Consider the following 15,255-nt stretch of genomic DNA (forward strand, 5'->3'; position numbering starts at 1 on the left):
TAATAATAATAATACACAAAACCCCTCGAAATCATTTTTAGAATGGGACCATAGACTACAGTCTATGAATGGGGCAAAAAAAAAAAAAAAAATCTCCCAAAACGCAAACTCAAAATTTTATATAAAAAACTGAAAAAGACATATCTATATCTATCTATATCAAAATGGTTGCCAGTTAATTTCCGCTGACTGACTGATTTACCAACTAATCGTTGCGGCTGTATTTGTGAAAAAAAAAGAACAAAACTATTTGGTTATTATATTTCATAAGAACCTCTTGTAATGTTTTTGCAAAAACCTTATTTTTTAAACGAACTAAAGAATTCAGATACATGTAGTGAAGTAAAAAGTAAAACATTTACCTCCGAAATATAGTACAGTAAAAGTATAAAATGACACGAAAAGAAAATATTCATGTAAAGTGCAAGTACATTAAATTTGTACATACGCACATCGATTCAATAAATGTACTTAGTTACTACGGAGCCCCTTAAGGGACATGGGAAGAAAAAAAAATTGATGGGTAAAAAAAAATAAGGACGAACTTTTGCGAGATCTCGCAAAATTATTGCGAGATCTCGCAATAATCGCAAAATTATTGCGAGATCTCGCAATAATTTTGCGAGATCTCGCAAAAGATCTCGATTTTTTTTTTCACCCATCAATTTTTTTTTCTCCCCCATTAGTTACACTAGTTCCACCGCTGGTTATTTTTATGCAATTTTTTTTAATGTTCAACTTGGTTTGGTAGCTGGGGTGTTGACATCATTTGGTCCGTGAATCTTCGACATAGGCATAGAAAAGGGTCTACCTGACAGACAAGCTCAGGGCAGTAATACCTCGAGTCTCAGTGGGCTTGACTGTGATATGTTTACGCAGCTGAGGTTGACAGGCAGGTCGTCGGTGTGTCAGGCCTTTTACTACCTGTAGTTAGCCGCTGCAGTGACCACATCAGGCGACGGTGAAGAGGAAAGTAAGAACAACTTTTTATGAGTCAGTTTAAATTCTTAATTGAACGCCAAGTATCTGGACTCTTGTTATAATGTGAGTCCGTATGCCTGCCTCTGTGGGGCCTAGCCTTTGTTCAACAAGTTAGCAAACTAACCAGACTGGTTTACCGTAACTTTACAAACCAAAGCTGGCTAACAATAATAGCTATCTGACACCGAGCTAACGTTACTCGGAGGTAGTGTTCATTTCGGGCTGCCTAGCTAATACCGTACGGTAAATTCGCTGATTTTGACACTGTTTTGTCATCAAATGAGTCTGCTGACTGGCATACATTAATCTAAGAGTATAAGCCTTAGGCTATAGGATATATAACAGAGTGCCAGACGCTGAAGTTAGTTCACGATTCATTGCTTCTGATTCAGCAAGTAAGAGGCGTTAAGGGAAACGTAATTTACATGTTTAACGACCGATTTTAGGCTTTTTGCACCTCTTACTGTGGTGAAATCATGGCAGACGTTTTAAGTTAAGTCTCAAGGTTGTCTAAAACCCGCTTTCAAATTTGGGAAACCTTTATTCTATTTGTGAAAATGCAAAAAGGTAGATTTCACTGCATTTTTACTTAAAGACCACGTTGGACCAGGTCTCTCTTAAAAAACAATTTTCTTAGGCGGGTCGAATCTGAACTAGATTATTCCAGAGAGGCTAAAGATTATTTAAAACGCAATTTCATATATGTGAAACCCTTGTGTCTGTTAAAATGCAAAAAAAGGAGATTTCATTGTATTTACCCCATGGGGAAATGCAGTGAAACCTCCCTTTTTTGCATCTTCATAAATAAAATAAAAGTTTAACAACTTTAAAACAGTTTTAGCCTCTCTGGGATGATCTGCTCAGATTTGAGCCATGTAACTAAAGTGTTTTCTGATATGAACCTGGTCCAATGTTGTTTACATGGGGAAATGCAGTGAAATTTCCCCCTTTTTTGTTGCATTTTCACAAATGGAATATCGGTTTCACAAATCTGAAATTGTGTTTCAAATTATTTTTAGCCTCTCTGGAAAAAGTTCAAGGTGGCCTTCATGTGAAAAACGCAGTGAAAACTCCCATTTTTTTGCATAATGACATATAGAATAAAGGTTTCACAAATATGAAAGTGGGTTTCAGAAAACGCAGAGGCTTTGCTTAAAACGCCCAACATGCTTTCAACACAGCAGGGGGTGCAAAAAGCCGAGAACTGGTCGGCAAGCTTTGCATAAAACGTTTCCCTTAACTCTTCACTCAACAGCTGCATTGAGAGCTACGAATCGGAAGCTAACTTCGGCCTGCTAGCCTGGGTGATGATGATTGTTCATTATGGGTTTGTTGTTTTTGTGCTGAGAAATCTCTGGAGTCAGTGCTGGCACGTTTGAATAGGCTCAGATCTACAAAGGTTGATGCAGCAGAAATAGCTGGACGGACAGACACTGCTGCTTTCAGTATTTTTTCATGTAGTATATCTGTGATTGCCAGCAAGTTTTATCTGTTGTTACTGCAGATTATTTTGACACATGCAGGTTTGTAGTTTTCTCCACACTGGAACAGATACAGCAGCAAATTCTATACCACAATAGGAGTATACATAGCCATTAAACAGGGTTTTGCAGTTTAAGTGTTTATGTAAGACCTGCATTATATTGCAGTAAGGTTTTACTGTGAGCACTTTTCCTGTCGAGTAGATCTGTGGACCGGTAATGCATTGAGGTGACAATGGAGACCACAGGCAGTGCCACCGAGGGCGACCCTTTGAAGAGGGGCGAGGACGGCGCTGAGACAGGAACAGCAACAGAGCTGAAGAAAAAGAGTTGTAAAGAAGTCTTGGGTCTTTCCAAACTGACCCATTGGCGAACCGCAGTCTTCTTCTTCTCCTTGTTCCTGTGCCTCACCATAGTGTTTGCCTTCTCCTTCATCATCCCCTGCCCTGTGAGACCACAGTATCGCATTACCTGGAACAGGACTTTCTCTCAAGCAGGTGTGTGCAGCTGTGGGCTTTTCACTGCTCGGTAGTGCTTTATTGTTTGTGGGACTTATTGCTATTTTCTCCTCTTCGGCCACAGCAACCTACGACTTCTTAGCTGTTGAAGATACAAGCAAAGACAAGGTGAATGATGTCCTGTTTGTCGTCAAGGACACAGAAGGCAGTCAGAACAATACGTGTGTTAATGCAGGTAAATATGGAATTCAGTTTTTATTGATTCATTAATCACAAGGAAGCTAGAGCTGGATTGCTGTCCTTATGGTGCCTTGTTTTGTGAAATTGAGACGCTCTTTGTGTGTTTTCCAGGTCTGCCCTCGCCATGTGTGTTTTTGTTAGCAGTGGATGGGACAGATGGAGAGACCCTGTGGGAGCGTCCACTGGCTCCTGAGTTCCACTGGGCTCAGTGTGGCCTGGATGAAGAAACAGGCAGAAACTGGGGCTGTCTGCTGTCCCACTCTGACCAACTCACAGCTATTGACAAACACACTGGTTAGTGACTCATTAATCTGTCTCTGTATCACTGATACTATAAAAGCCATCACATTTACATTATGTGTCGCTAATTATACAGCTTTTACAAATCTTTTCAGCAATTTTCTACACTAAAAGTAATTTCTATTTGAACACATTTAAACAACAGAACACCTGAGTTTTTTTAAACTCTCTGATATTTTAATTATTCTTTAGATGGACATAAAAATGTTAAAGCCCATTTCTGTGTGAGAATTTTTATGTGATTATACCACCTTCTACATTTTTCTGGTGTTATTTGTCCTTAGGAATGGGAATTAATTCAATTTTATTGATAAAAACTGAGTATGGGCCTTTACTAATTACAACTTACTAACTAATTTTAATCAATTTTACCTGAGTCAATCTTGAAATGCTCAAGGAAAGTTGTAGTTTTTTGTTATGAAATCAGATAAACTCAAATCGGATTGAGTGCCTGTGATATTTGTGTGTGTGTGTGTGTGTGTGTGTATGTGTGCATGCAGGTAATATCATGTGGCAGCAGCCTCAGCCTACCGGTCTCCGCAGCACTTTGCCCGTTCTTAGTGTTCCAGATCTGGATGGGGACAAGGTCGAAGACGTGGCTCTGGTGGCATCTGACAACACACAGGTGAGCATCAGAGATGTCAGTTATTACTGCAATATTTATTTCTTTGCTTATCTTACAGTTACACATGGTACCCATGGATCCATAAAGAGTTTTACAATTTGTCTAAAAAAAAGACCTTAATTGGTATTAAAATGTCTTAAATCAATCTTTCAGATGTCTTAAACATGTAAAGATGTAGTAGTAGGATTTTAAGAAAGTATTTTTTGTCCGACGTTGCATTGTGAAATCGCAAAATAATTGCACAGCCGCTTCTGCTTTAAAAACATACAGACATAGATACAGAGTGAGACACACAAAATTGGTAGTAAACTCACCAATAAATGCCAGGTATTTGTGCAATTTTAATCAGATCTAACTTTTTCACTGGACCAAAAATGTAATGTTTTATGTTACAATAAATGTTTGGGCAAAGTTGTCCTTACTCTATGTAAAAATTTAGGTTCAAGTTTTTTGTTTTGTTTTTCCAAAGCTTCATTACTGTAAAACTGGTCTTAAGTTTTATCCAGAGTGATATTAAAAGTCTTAAAAAATCTTAAATTTAATTTGCCTTAAGCTGTAGGAAACCTGGTTGCAGCAAAACAAATTTCACCAGATTTAACGGTCATATCTCCCTTCATATCTGCAGACTCATCTAGTATTCCTCTCAGGGAAGACGGGTCTTGAGATTGGTTCGACGGTGGTTCTTGACTCCACAGAGACAACCAGTCATCTTCTCCATCGCACTACAGAAGGTTCTCACTACGTATTACTTCAAAAAGGTTTGTATCTTCAATCTGCTTCCACAGTCACAACATGTTGCTGTTTATCTGCAGTCAGACCAGTCAAGTCTCTCCTAATGGAGGAGTGCAAACTGTATCTGTAACAAAGAGTCAGAAATTAGATTTGCAGGTCAGCTCCTCTGTAGAAGAGAAACTATTCCAAAGCTATAAAGAGATTTAAAAGCCTTATTACGGGTCTGGAAACGAATGGGATTTGAATTAAAACTATCCTCGGGGTATGTTCTGTTTTTGTCAGGAATTGGGTGCCTAAAAGTAGGAGAATGATAGTCTTGTGGTGTAGCTTAGTATTAGGTACAAAGAGGTCTTTGTCATACATTCATTTTTGTTTTTCTTAGTGTGTTGGATGATGTGTTTCAACACCTCATTTTCATCTTAATTTTATAAAGAATACTCCTTCTAAGCACTACTCTTACAAACTTGACTTCTTGTTGTGATACAGCTGTTGTGCAGATGTGCTGTAGATGTATAAACTTGGATGTACGACACACTTGAGGCAGTAGTGAGTAACCTTGTGCTCATTCACAGACACCGGCTTGTACGGACTGGCGCTGTGGAGGATTGCTGCCCAGGCTAAAGCAGGGATGGAGGCCGGGCTCAAGAAGGATAAACACTGGGAGAAGAATGCCAGTGCAGCATCCGGCCTCGTACCCATCTTTGAGTAAGAAGCAACCTTAAAGGAATACTTCACCCCCGAAATGACCGTCTGTGCATCAGCTCCTCACCCTGCGTTATGTGGAATTCATGAAGAACACATTTTTCTTGCATGCCTTCACAGCGAACAAAGAATCCAAAAGAGGAGAAAATTCCTCGTGAATTAAAGTCATGGGGAGTTTTCTTCTAACAACAGCAAAACTGCATCAAAACATCTTTCACAAACTCTCACACAACTCATGCAGTATAATCCAAGTGTCATTTATCCAGCTGTATGCTCAGAGCTTTCCAAACAGACAGCCAGATTATAAAAAAAAACAGACAAAAAATGTTAATTTTATCTCAGGGAACACAGGAGCTGCTGGTTTACTGCTTTCATGATTGGTAGTCTGTTGTGTTGTTTTGTGACTTTGGTGAATCTGAGCTAACCCTTTAAAACACCAAAGTCACACAATAACACAAACTGACTGATTGTGGCAGTGGTAGACCAGAAGCTGCCAACACAAGCTGTTCAGTGAGGTAAAACTACTGTTTTTGTAAATGAAGTCTGAAGTCTTCAAAGAGTGCATAGATAAAGTTTCATTTACCATTCAGTCATTATATCCGATTGATAATGGTCATTTGGGGGATGAAGCATTCCTTAAACAGCGTTTCAACATTCTGGATTTTTTGCTTTAGAATTTTTGCTAATATTTATCTCTACTTTGTAGATCTGATTCAGTGAGACGAGTGCTACGAACAGGAGAAACAGATGATCCACCCAACCTGCTGGTTGTGACTGCGAAGGACGTGGCATTAGTTGATGGAAAACATTTGCAGCTAGTGTGGAGATTCAATACCAGCTCAGTCCTCAGGTGACCTATCATGCTTGTATATATATACTGCACATACAAATTAATTATAGCTTTAGCAGTTGGTGTCACCCTATTGCAAAATAATGTTTTGACAGGGAATCAAATTCTATTATGATGCCACTCACTCACTCCTAAAGCCACATATGAGTAATTACTAAGTCTTCTGTATTTATCAACAACCCTATTAAACACCTGTGGATGCATTTTGGTTATCTTTTACTTGGGAGAGCAAAGTAAACTATTTACTATATTTATAACCCGACTGAGTCAAATAAGTTGTCTCCTCTGTGTTCACCTTCATTCAGTGAGCCCTCCTTTGGACACTTTAACAAAGACGGTTTACTTGATGTTGTCATCGAGGAGGATATTGGCAACAACACAAAGAGGGTAAGAACAATGTGATACATTTCCTTTTCTGAGACCAGCTTCTCTCATGCGATCGATTTTGAATCATAAATTCACTGTAATTCACTGCCTGTCCGGTGCGTAGGTAATCATTCTTGATGGGAAGTCTGGTGGTGTGCTGTGGGAAGTCAACCTTTTGAAAAGTCCCAACTCCCCAATACCCGCATCAATACACACCGCAAACTCCTTCTCGGTCTTTGTGTTTTGGGGCATGATGCCCTCAGACAGCAACTCATCTGTAAGTAAACTGCCTTTTTATTTAAATATGCATCTCAACAGATCTCTTTCAAAATGCTAATCAGACTCAAATTTTTCCTTCCAGGAGCCATTAGGGAGTGACCAACATTCTTACTTGCTCAATCCTCTCTACTCCAAAGTCCTCCTTGAGTCAACCAGTTTCACAGACCACATCATAGCATTTAAAGGTGCTTTTTTCTCTAAATCATTTCATCAGTGAACTTTAACACCAGGCTTTGGCGGTATTACAGTACACCAGGGTATTTAGAAATCCCCCAGGGTATGTTTTTCAATACCGTTTCAATACCGAACAAATACAGGTGTTCCTCTTTCTATTAAACTCATCGTATGTAGTGCACAGCACACACCACCAGAGCTCAGTTTGGTCCCTACTGGGGGAACAAGCAGCTGAGCTGAAAGACACCCAGACACCTAGAGGTGGAGGGATAAGTTACAGGACTGTAAACAGCCGACGGCCAGCAAAGGCAAAGGGACACCATGGGGAATAACAGCTTGTTTTTTACATCTAACTCAGTGAATTAAGGATTTATTTCAACCAAACCGTAGCTTGTGATTGTTAGAACTGGATTTACTAACTAGATTACTAGCAAGACTAACCAAGACAGTTTGATTGAGTTTTATTTTGTTTCTGATACTTGAATTAAAAGGTGTGCAGTTGTATTTCTCTATAATGAAGAAAATAGGTGTGAGAATATTACTTAAATTAACGTTTTGTGGGTTTCTATTTTGTATTTATTTATCTGAAAAGCTGAAAGTTAGTAGCACACCTGTCGTTGGGGGGCTATTAGAGCCCACAGTATTCCCCCGGTGAAATTTCAGGAAGGTATGAAACATTACATACCGCCCAGGGTTATTTACCACAACAGGTGAATCAATTGTTGCGGGTATGGGGAAACGCGTGTCAGCTCTCTGTGTGATTGTCTCTTTGTTTTTACCTCAGCCACGCTGTTGGAGCGTGGACGCCACGCCGCCTACATCCTGCTGACAGGTCCTGAGACAGAGGGAGCCGAAGGCACTGTGGTCCTCAGAAAGCAGAAGCTGAAGCAAGGCGTCCCTGACAGTAAAGTGCTCCGTATTGGCAGCGGCGGAAGCACAGAGACCAACGATGACATCAAAGAGGCCTTCAACCGTCTCCGCTTCAGTGAATGGTGAAAGGACCAAGTGTAAAATGTAGAGTATATCCTCAGTGTTCGAACCATTTCGTCACAACTGGCTGTTTGGCGACTAAAAAATGTGTCTATATTAGCTATGACTTACAAACTGCTGACAACCAAAAATATTCCTTTGTGTTTTGAGACTTTGGTTGACTTGATTTGACAGGGCTCTTCCATAAATTTCAACCGGGTATTACCTGTTTTCAGACATGAGTTTGATATTGTGAAGTGTCCAAAGAGCTCCTGTTGCCTGACAATCACACATTTCTGCTCTTCTCCTGCTGATAGATCCATCAGAGGATCTGCTGTACTGTTCCTAGCACTTTCATGCATCGATGCAATGCTTTTTTTTTTAAATTGCAGAGGCTGGATTATTTTATGAATCTATGCAACTTTATGTCGCATTGGCCTTAAAAAGTAACAGATGCATGCCAACCACTGCAGGTGGTTGTGCCTGTGTAAAATGATAGTAGCCTGAAAGGAATGGCTGCACAATGACAGGGCTTTTCTATTGGTACACTATCCTCAGCAGACAGATGTACAATCAAACTTGAAATACAACAGAAACCCCACCAACCTTAAGGTCCACACTGTGTGGTTACATTTTTTTATTTAACGTATTCTCTTAATGAAAGTAGTCAGGCAGTTTTCTAGTCAGTGGTACTGTTGTTGATAATCACTACATGCTGTAACTTGTGATGCTATTTCAATAGAGCTGCAACCATTAATTGATTAGTGGGTCAAAAGAAATTAATGGCCAATTATTGTAATTATTGATTAATTCTTTTAGTCAATTTTCAAGCAAAAATGCCAAACATTTGCAGGTTTCAGATTCTAAGATGTTTGAATTTGCTGCTTTTTATTGTCATTTACGATAGTACATAAACAGTCTTTGGGTTTTGAGGTTTTTGTTGAACTAAAGAAACAGTTTGAAGACATCTTTTTGGGTTCTGAGAAATTGTTATGACCATTTTTTACTCTTTTTTTGGACTAAGTAATGAATCGATTAATTTTGAAAATAAGTGGCAAATTAATCAAAAATACAAATAATCATTTGTTGCAGCCCTAATGCACACTGATTGAACCTTAGACGCACTCGATGCTGAGCCTTAAAGGCTTTCCATAATGCTGAGTCACTGCTGTGGGTTTACAGCTCCTTGCAAAGCTGTTGTTTTCCCTCATTGATAGATATATATATATATATATATTACTAAAATAAGTGAAAATGAGGTTCTTGTTTTAGCTGTACATTTATGAATTGAACCTGTTGGGCAGGCCTTTGTCAGAGCTGGTTTTTCTTTCTGACTTGATATGTTTGAATTTAAGCAATATTAAACAGTTTTAAAATAACTGCTTTTGTTTCACCTTTAATATGCCTTTTTATGGGAGAAAAGACGGTGGAAGCAGAATGTAGCTGTGCACATCAGGCCCTAACTATTATGTAATATAAGCAGCTGGTTATGGGCCCAAACATAACAAAATAAAAATAGAATCCCTAGATAAATTTGGACAACATTTTGTGCCATTTTTGCCAATGAATATGGAAAAAAAACAATAAGCTCAGAGAGATGAAATGGACAATTTAGGTAGGTCAGGTAAGTAATTTACTGCTCACTATGAAAAAAGTGCTCCCAGGATTTAAAGAATAAAAAACAGCCAAAGGGTAAGGGTTAATATACTGTGTTTACTGTGGTTTCTTTTTGATAATGTTGCTGCTAATAGGTCTCACTTTAGTCATTGCATGCTTATTTGGCCTTAACTAATATTTACAATACACAAGTGGGTTTGGTTCCATGCGAACACTTTACAAGGAGGGGGGACCCCAAACCAAATTCTTCTTTGGGCCCCCGAAAGTCTAAGGCTGGCCCTGCAGCTGGAGTGTCTTTCTAATTTTAGTAATTTAAGTAGTAGACCTTACAAAACCAAACAAATTGGATGCAATAGTTCCCTTAAGTCTACTTCTTTTATCTAAATTTAATGTATGATCATACTGTTGACTCAATGAGAGACATTGGCTCAGGATCATTTATTTTGCCCGAATTTACTGACGACTGATGAGCAAAAATCAAGTCTGCTGTCATAAACTTGACAAAACAGAAACTGTGAAGAAACAATCTAATATTTACAAGGTACAAGGTAGATTTATTATTGAAAGCCTTAGTAACACTAAATAAAGGTACAGTCATCTGATTAAAAACACATTTCTATGGAAAACTGTAGGTAAATTATTATATCTTTTTGTCTTGTTTCATATTTGATATCAAACAATGAACAATGAAATGCTGACTAGTTACTTGGTGTATTTAGAAAAACTAAAACTAAGTGTCCATAATAAAGTCGAACCTTTGCTGCCCTCCTGTGTTGTAGTGTGCGCACTGAGGGAATGCACAGCTATAGAGGAGGCCTATAGCAGCCATGCGCATTTACGCGCCTGGCTGGCTCTGTAGTCCATTAACGTATTGAAGTCTGTCACGTATCACACGGGTTGAAACGCACAGCCTTACCATGACGCACGACGGCTGACAAGCTTGTGTCCTCCTAAAATAATTTTGGGAATGGAAAGTCGCTCCCTGTAGGGAGGTAACTGGATCTTGAAACATTTATCCCGCCGTACCTGACTTTTTGGGGAGGTAAGGCGCACATACCACAGGAGCATAAGGATTCCGGAGGTCAGATGGAGGATTTTCAAATCGGCGATCAATGAAGTTAGAAGATACATCGCATTGTAAAAATGCAGCGTCAGTCTGCTGGATGCACACATACACTTTACAACCGATCAGCCACATTGATAAGGACTGCGCTCTTCGAGGGTATTCCGCTGTAACACATGTGACTCATCAACAGTGAGGCTGCTGCCCCCATGTGACCTGGCAACTGGCAACAGTTTCTAGAGTTCCTAGTTTGGATGAACTCGGCTCATAAGTTTTAGCTTGGTGAAGATAGGCAAATGTATCATAATATGTTTTTTAAGCACTACAACCTATTACAACTCCAACAAAACACATGAAGTACTGATATAATGATAGAAGTATTAATGCCACACTGTAAAAATACTCTGTCATAAGTAAAAGTCCTGCATTAAAAATGGCACTTAAGGAAAAGTAAGTATACTCAGGAAAATGTACTTAAATTATTTTAAATAAAAGTACCCAATGAGAAAAATATAAAACATCCCATCCAGAAAAAAACGAAAAAATATTTTATAAATAGTAAAAAACACACACCCGAAACTCAAAGTTATTTAAAAAAGAATCAAACACCCCTAAAACTCAAAATTGATTAAAAAATAGAGAAACATCCTAAATATAGATATATAGAAGCCTAATAGAAAACATAAATAGAAAAATAGGGGGAAAAAACAAAATACGAGAAAAAAAAGAAATCAAAGTACAGTACTTGAGTAAATGTACTACACTCCACCCATGTTAATGATTAACACAAATTCTGAATGGCAGAATACTTCCGCATAAAGGAAAAAAAAAAGTTCACAGCTGTGTGAGAAACATGACATTAAACCGTATAAAACAACAGCACGCTGCACCTGTGGCGTCCCCCTTCACCTCAGCCGCCCATCATTATCCGCACACCGCTTAAAGCAGATGTGTGTAGGTGATCTGACCCGAGTTTGCCTCTTATTTCAATGTGACCTGTGTCCGCCATACCGTCATGATAGGACTGCACGGCTGCAACATCTTTGGAGCGCGCGCGCTGGGCGCACACTGCTTATCAAGAAACGCCACACTTCACCGTCCGGTATAAAAGTCACGTAGCGCTCGAGCCACCAACTGCTTTACGAAGGTAACGTTTACCTGCATGCCTTTCATTTTTCTTCTAAAAATAGTATAAGTTTGCCATTATTGTTATCGCTTGAGACACACATGCATTGTATAGTCTATGCATTTATGAAGAGTTAATCTATATAGCCTCAGCTGTCTAGTTCGAGGATGGTAAGTTGCTTGTCAGTTGTGCTTTTAGATGTTTTAACTCATTATCACAAATAGGTTGTATTAATGTCCCTGCTAATAGCAATCAATGACCCTCATAAAACGAAATAGCCTTTGATCATTAGGTGTTGATATGAAAAAGAAACAGAAACTGGGTCACGTCAGGAGGAAATGCGTTCAAAGACACGGTGAGCAAGGCTGATAAAATCGATTTTGACGTGTTTTTTTGTATTTGTTTCTCGCATTTTAGGCTACGTTTCCAATTAGTCGCCTGTTTGAGCGCGTTAATAATTTGTGTTACACTATGGATTTTCTTTAGAAGAGGAGTATTTGATGAAAACTGTGCAATTCCAGAAACATCCTTGGGAGTCCGCATGCAGCACCCATAAATCTCCCCAAAATAATCTGCTGAGCCTGTAGTCTGCGCGCCTGGAGTCAGCTACAGAGCGTCGATAAGGAGTCAGTCCATACACTGTACAGTGTCTATAGCTGGACTACAGCTATGGATGCATTTATGTCTCTATGACACACATAGTGTGTCTGGATGTTGAAAAAGAGCCTTTTTTTCAGGGTGATGAGATGGCAGTAAAGCAGTTTTTTGCATGCTCAGTATCCATTGATGATGTTCTCTTGACAGGTGAAAATGGCTGATGACATTCAGACCAAACTTCAGAATTATCGCACTGCCCCCTTTGATGCCCGATTCCCAAACCAGAACCAGACCAGGAACTGCTGGTCCAACTACCTGGGTAAGACTGCGTGTCAAGGTCAAAGAAGTCAACTAAAAAAAACCCACAAACACATGCTATGCCACCTAGATATTAAATTATAATCAAATATATTATTGAATTAATGATGTAGGCATATTACATTTGTAAGTTAGGTAAAATACATTATTAGTTAATATTCTCAACACTCATTAGAGCTAAGGTCTTTAGACATGTTGACCTTTAATCTCTGAGCTGGAGGTAAATAGATTTTTTTGAAGGTGACTGACATGACAAACCCTGATCGAGGTCATGGTCTAATATTCATTGTTGTTTCTCTATTAATAGACTATCACCGCTGCCAAAAAGTTCTGGATGCTAGAGGAGTAGACACAACCCCCTGTGACTGGTACAAGAGGGTCTACAAATCACTCTGCCCCATATCCTGGGTAAATATTTTTCATCACCTCAACTGTTTTTTGTATGAAAGAAAAAACACTATGAAAAGACACATGCACGCTGATTAGTGATGACAGAATATATGTTGCACTCTCTCCTATGTGGGCTGAGTTTGTTTAGCCGGGGTCAAACAACTTTATCGTTCCTCACATTCCTGTGAGTCTGCACAGTCCTGAGAACCAAAACATCGAGATATGCAGTCCAAAATTAGATATTGCCCACTGAAATAAATCCCAGCCAATAAATTCAAGAGGGGTAATCACATTTTGAGTTACCTTTTATGGCAAGTCCTAAAAATGAGGACTTCAACTTTTTTTTTGAAACATTGATAGTTCAACATTATATATTATTACACGTTTCCTATTAATTGACGATTTAAATTCTACACACCTTATGCATTGCTTTTAGTGGCCTTTTCATTTGGTACATATTTTGGTAATTTAAGGGAAACTTTACCCCAAAATATATATTTTTACATTTTTTTCCTAAATATGACAACCTAGATTAATAAACAACACTACAGGTAAGAGGACAAATATGTATTTTCAATTTTGGGGTGAACTGTCCCTTTAAGCCTGAAGACAATTTTTGGTGCATTTCTCTCAAAGGACTGAAACTCTCATGTGTGATGTACTTCGATGCAGACGCCCAGCAGAGATCCCAACTCGCTTTCCACATGAAACAATGAGCAGATGTGTTGAGTTGCGTTATTTACCTTCTTTAAATGTTGATTGTGGCAGGTTGATTTTCACGGTCCAGTCTGAAGATATTAGTGATAATGACCCAAAAATACTTAGAAGTTACAACAAAAAACTTGAAACAAACAAAAGCAGCTGGAAAACTGTGTGCTGGTGTCTTCCTGAGCTGATTAACTAACTGATGACACCTGGGACACTTTCCTAATTATCCCACGCTGTTTGTGAGACTTCAAAATAAGAGCACTTACAAAAATAAGAGGAGAAAAATGTAACTCTCACCTAACCATGCTCATAAATTAAAGCACAGATCAAAAACATCTTGGGCTCACTTTTAAAATATTGAGCTCATGTTAATAATTACTCTATTTATCTATTCTTTGTCCTGATGTCATGTTCTCAATATCTTCTTTTTAAAAATGTATTTACTTGTTCATGTATCTAATCATCTTTCATCTTTGTTTTATCCCCACTGATTTGACGTCGTCTTATATTCTTTCTTATATTTGTATCGCCTTTTTAACGTTTGAAAACTGTATTCATTTAGTACTTTAACTGCCTTTTGAGATCTGCCTGTTTTATCACTTTTATTCCTTATATTTGCTTTATTCTTGTTGACCTTTTGTGTTTGGCATTTTGTTCTTGCCTTTTTGTTCGACTTTTCTAGACCTTCCTTCATTTGGCACGTTTGTTGATGTTTATTTTATTATTCCCTACGATCCTGCCCCTGCTTTGTCCCTTAAAGCACTTTGTAAACATCTTGTTTTTCAAGGTGTTATATAAAGGAAGTTATTATTATTATACACCAAACTGGCTCCTATAATCAGTGATGTTGCAGCAGGAGTTTTCCCGAAACAAAAGAAAAAAAAACATGAATATAAAGATTGACTCATTTTCTTATGACCCAACAAAAATGTTTCAAAAATGACTCCTTATGTGTAAAAATAAGTTTCATTCTGAAAAATGTGTCCCTTCAGGTGCAGAAATGGGACGACCAGAGAGAAGAGGGGACCTTTCCAGGAAAAATCTAAGACTGCCATCTCAGAAGCTGTTGGTCTGCAAAGACGTAATCTTTTCAGCTAAATGTTTGTAGAAGTGGTGGGAGACCATGTGTCTCCATCACCACCCTCCCAGACACTGACGCTCTGTGCTTTAACTCAATGATCATTCCTTACGAATACCGTGAAATGTACAGCAGATTCTGCATTAAAAGTCTCTCAGGATGTATTTATGTATCTCAGCTGTCACCTATGTTATTTGTCTT

General features: G+C 38.6%; 2 protein-coding genes and 1 long non-coding RNA gene across 4 annotated transcripts; 2 read left to right on the forward strand and 1 right to left on the reverse strand.

Annotated features, from left to right (window-relative positions):
- The first annotated feature begins 2,697 nt into the window (after positions 1-2,697).
- Positions 2,698-9,536, forward strand: fam234a (family with sequence similarity 234 member A). Its single transcript, XM_042508485.2, has 11 exons — positions 2,698-2,959; positions 3,045-3,155; positions 3,272-3,454; positions 3,961-4,085; positions 4,711-4,843; positions 5,390-5,522; positions 6,226-6,369; positions 6,675-6,756; positions 6,860-7,012; positions 7,097-7,199; positions 7,973-9,536. Exons 1-11 carry the CDS (start codon positions 2,698-2,700, stop codon positions 8,182-8,184), a joined length of 1,641 nt encoding a protein of 546 aa, XP_042364419.1. The 3' UTR covers positions 8,185-9,536.
- On the reverse strand, positions 2,922-14,167 carry LOC121959255 (uncharacterized). Its single transcript, XR_006106889.2, has 3 exons — positions 14,012-14,167; positions 3,992-4,071; positions 2,922-3,062 (listed from the first exon to the last, which is right to left on the reverse strand). It is a non-coding gene; the product is annotated as an uncharacterized LOC121959255 (long non-coding RNA).
- Positions 11,827-15,226, forward strand: cox6b1 (cytochrome c oxidase subunit 6B1). Of its 2 annotated transcripts, none has more exons than XM_042508487.2 (4): positions 11,827-11,984; positions 12,768-12,879; positions 13,186-13,286; positions 14,969-15,226. In XM_042508487.2, the coding sequence occupies exons 2-4, from the start codon at positions 12,774-12,776 to the stop codon at positions 15,020-15,022; spliced, it is 261 nt and encodes an 86-aa protein (XP_042364421.1). In that variant the 5' UTR covers positions 11,827-11,984; positions 12,768-12,773; the 3' UTR covers positions 15,023-15,226. The 2 variants fall into 2 exon arrangements, with proteins under 2 accessions (XP_042364421.1, XP_087926644.1); XM_088070518.1 differs by lacking the exon at positions 11,827-11,984 and adding an exon at positions 12,175-12,589.
- Positions 15,227-15,255: the final 29 nt, after the last annotated feature.

The sequence above is a fragment of the Plectropomus leopardus genome, chromosome 19 (genome assembly GCF_026936395.1).
Source record: "Plectropomus leopardus strain MGB_pleo_1.0 chromosome 19, ASM2693639v1, whole genome shotgun sequence".
Taxonomy (NCBI): domain Eukaryota; kingdom Metazoa; phylum Chordata; class Actinopteri; order Perciformes; family Serranidae; genus Plectropomus; species Plectropomus leopardus.

Excerpts from the sequence above, each read along its gene's own strand:
- fam234a (XM_042508485.2), top strand. The coding sequence starts at position 2,698 with ATGGAGACCACAGGCAGTGCCACCGAGGGCGACCCTTTGAAGAGGGGC. Across the intron at positions 3,455-3,960 it reads AGCTATTGACAAACACACTG|GTAATATCATGTGGCAGCAG; the intron begins GTTAGTGACTCA and ends GTGTGCATGCAG. Across the intron at positions 6,757-6,859 it reads TTGGCAACAACACAAAGAGG|GTAATCATTCTTGATGGGAA; the intron begins GTAAGAACAATG and ends TCCGGTGCGTAG.
- cox6b1 (XM_042508487.2), top strand. The coding sequence starts at position 12,774 with ATGGCTGATGACATTCAGACCAAACTTCAGAATTATCGCACTGCCCCC. Across the intron at positions 12,880-13,185 it reads CTGCTGGTCCAACTACCTGG|ACTATCACCGCTGCCAAAAA; the intron begins GTAAGACTGCGT and ends CTCTATTAATAG. Across the intron at positions 13,287-14,968 it reads CACTCTGCCCCATATCCTGG|GTGCAGAAATGGGACGACCA; the intron begins GTAAATATTTTT and ends GTGTCCCTTCAG.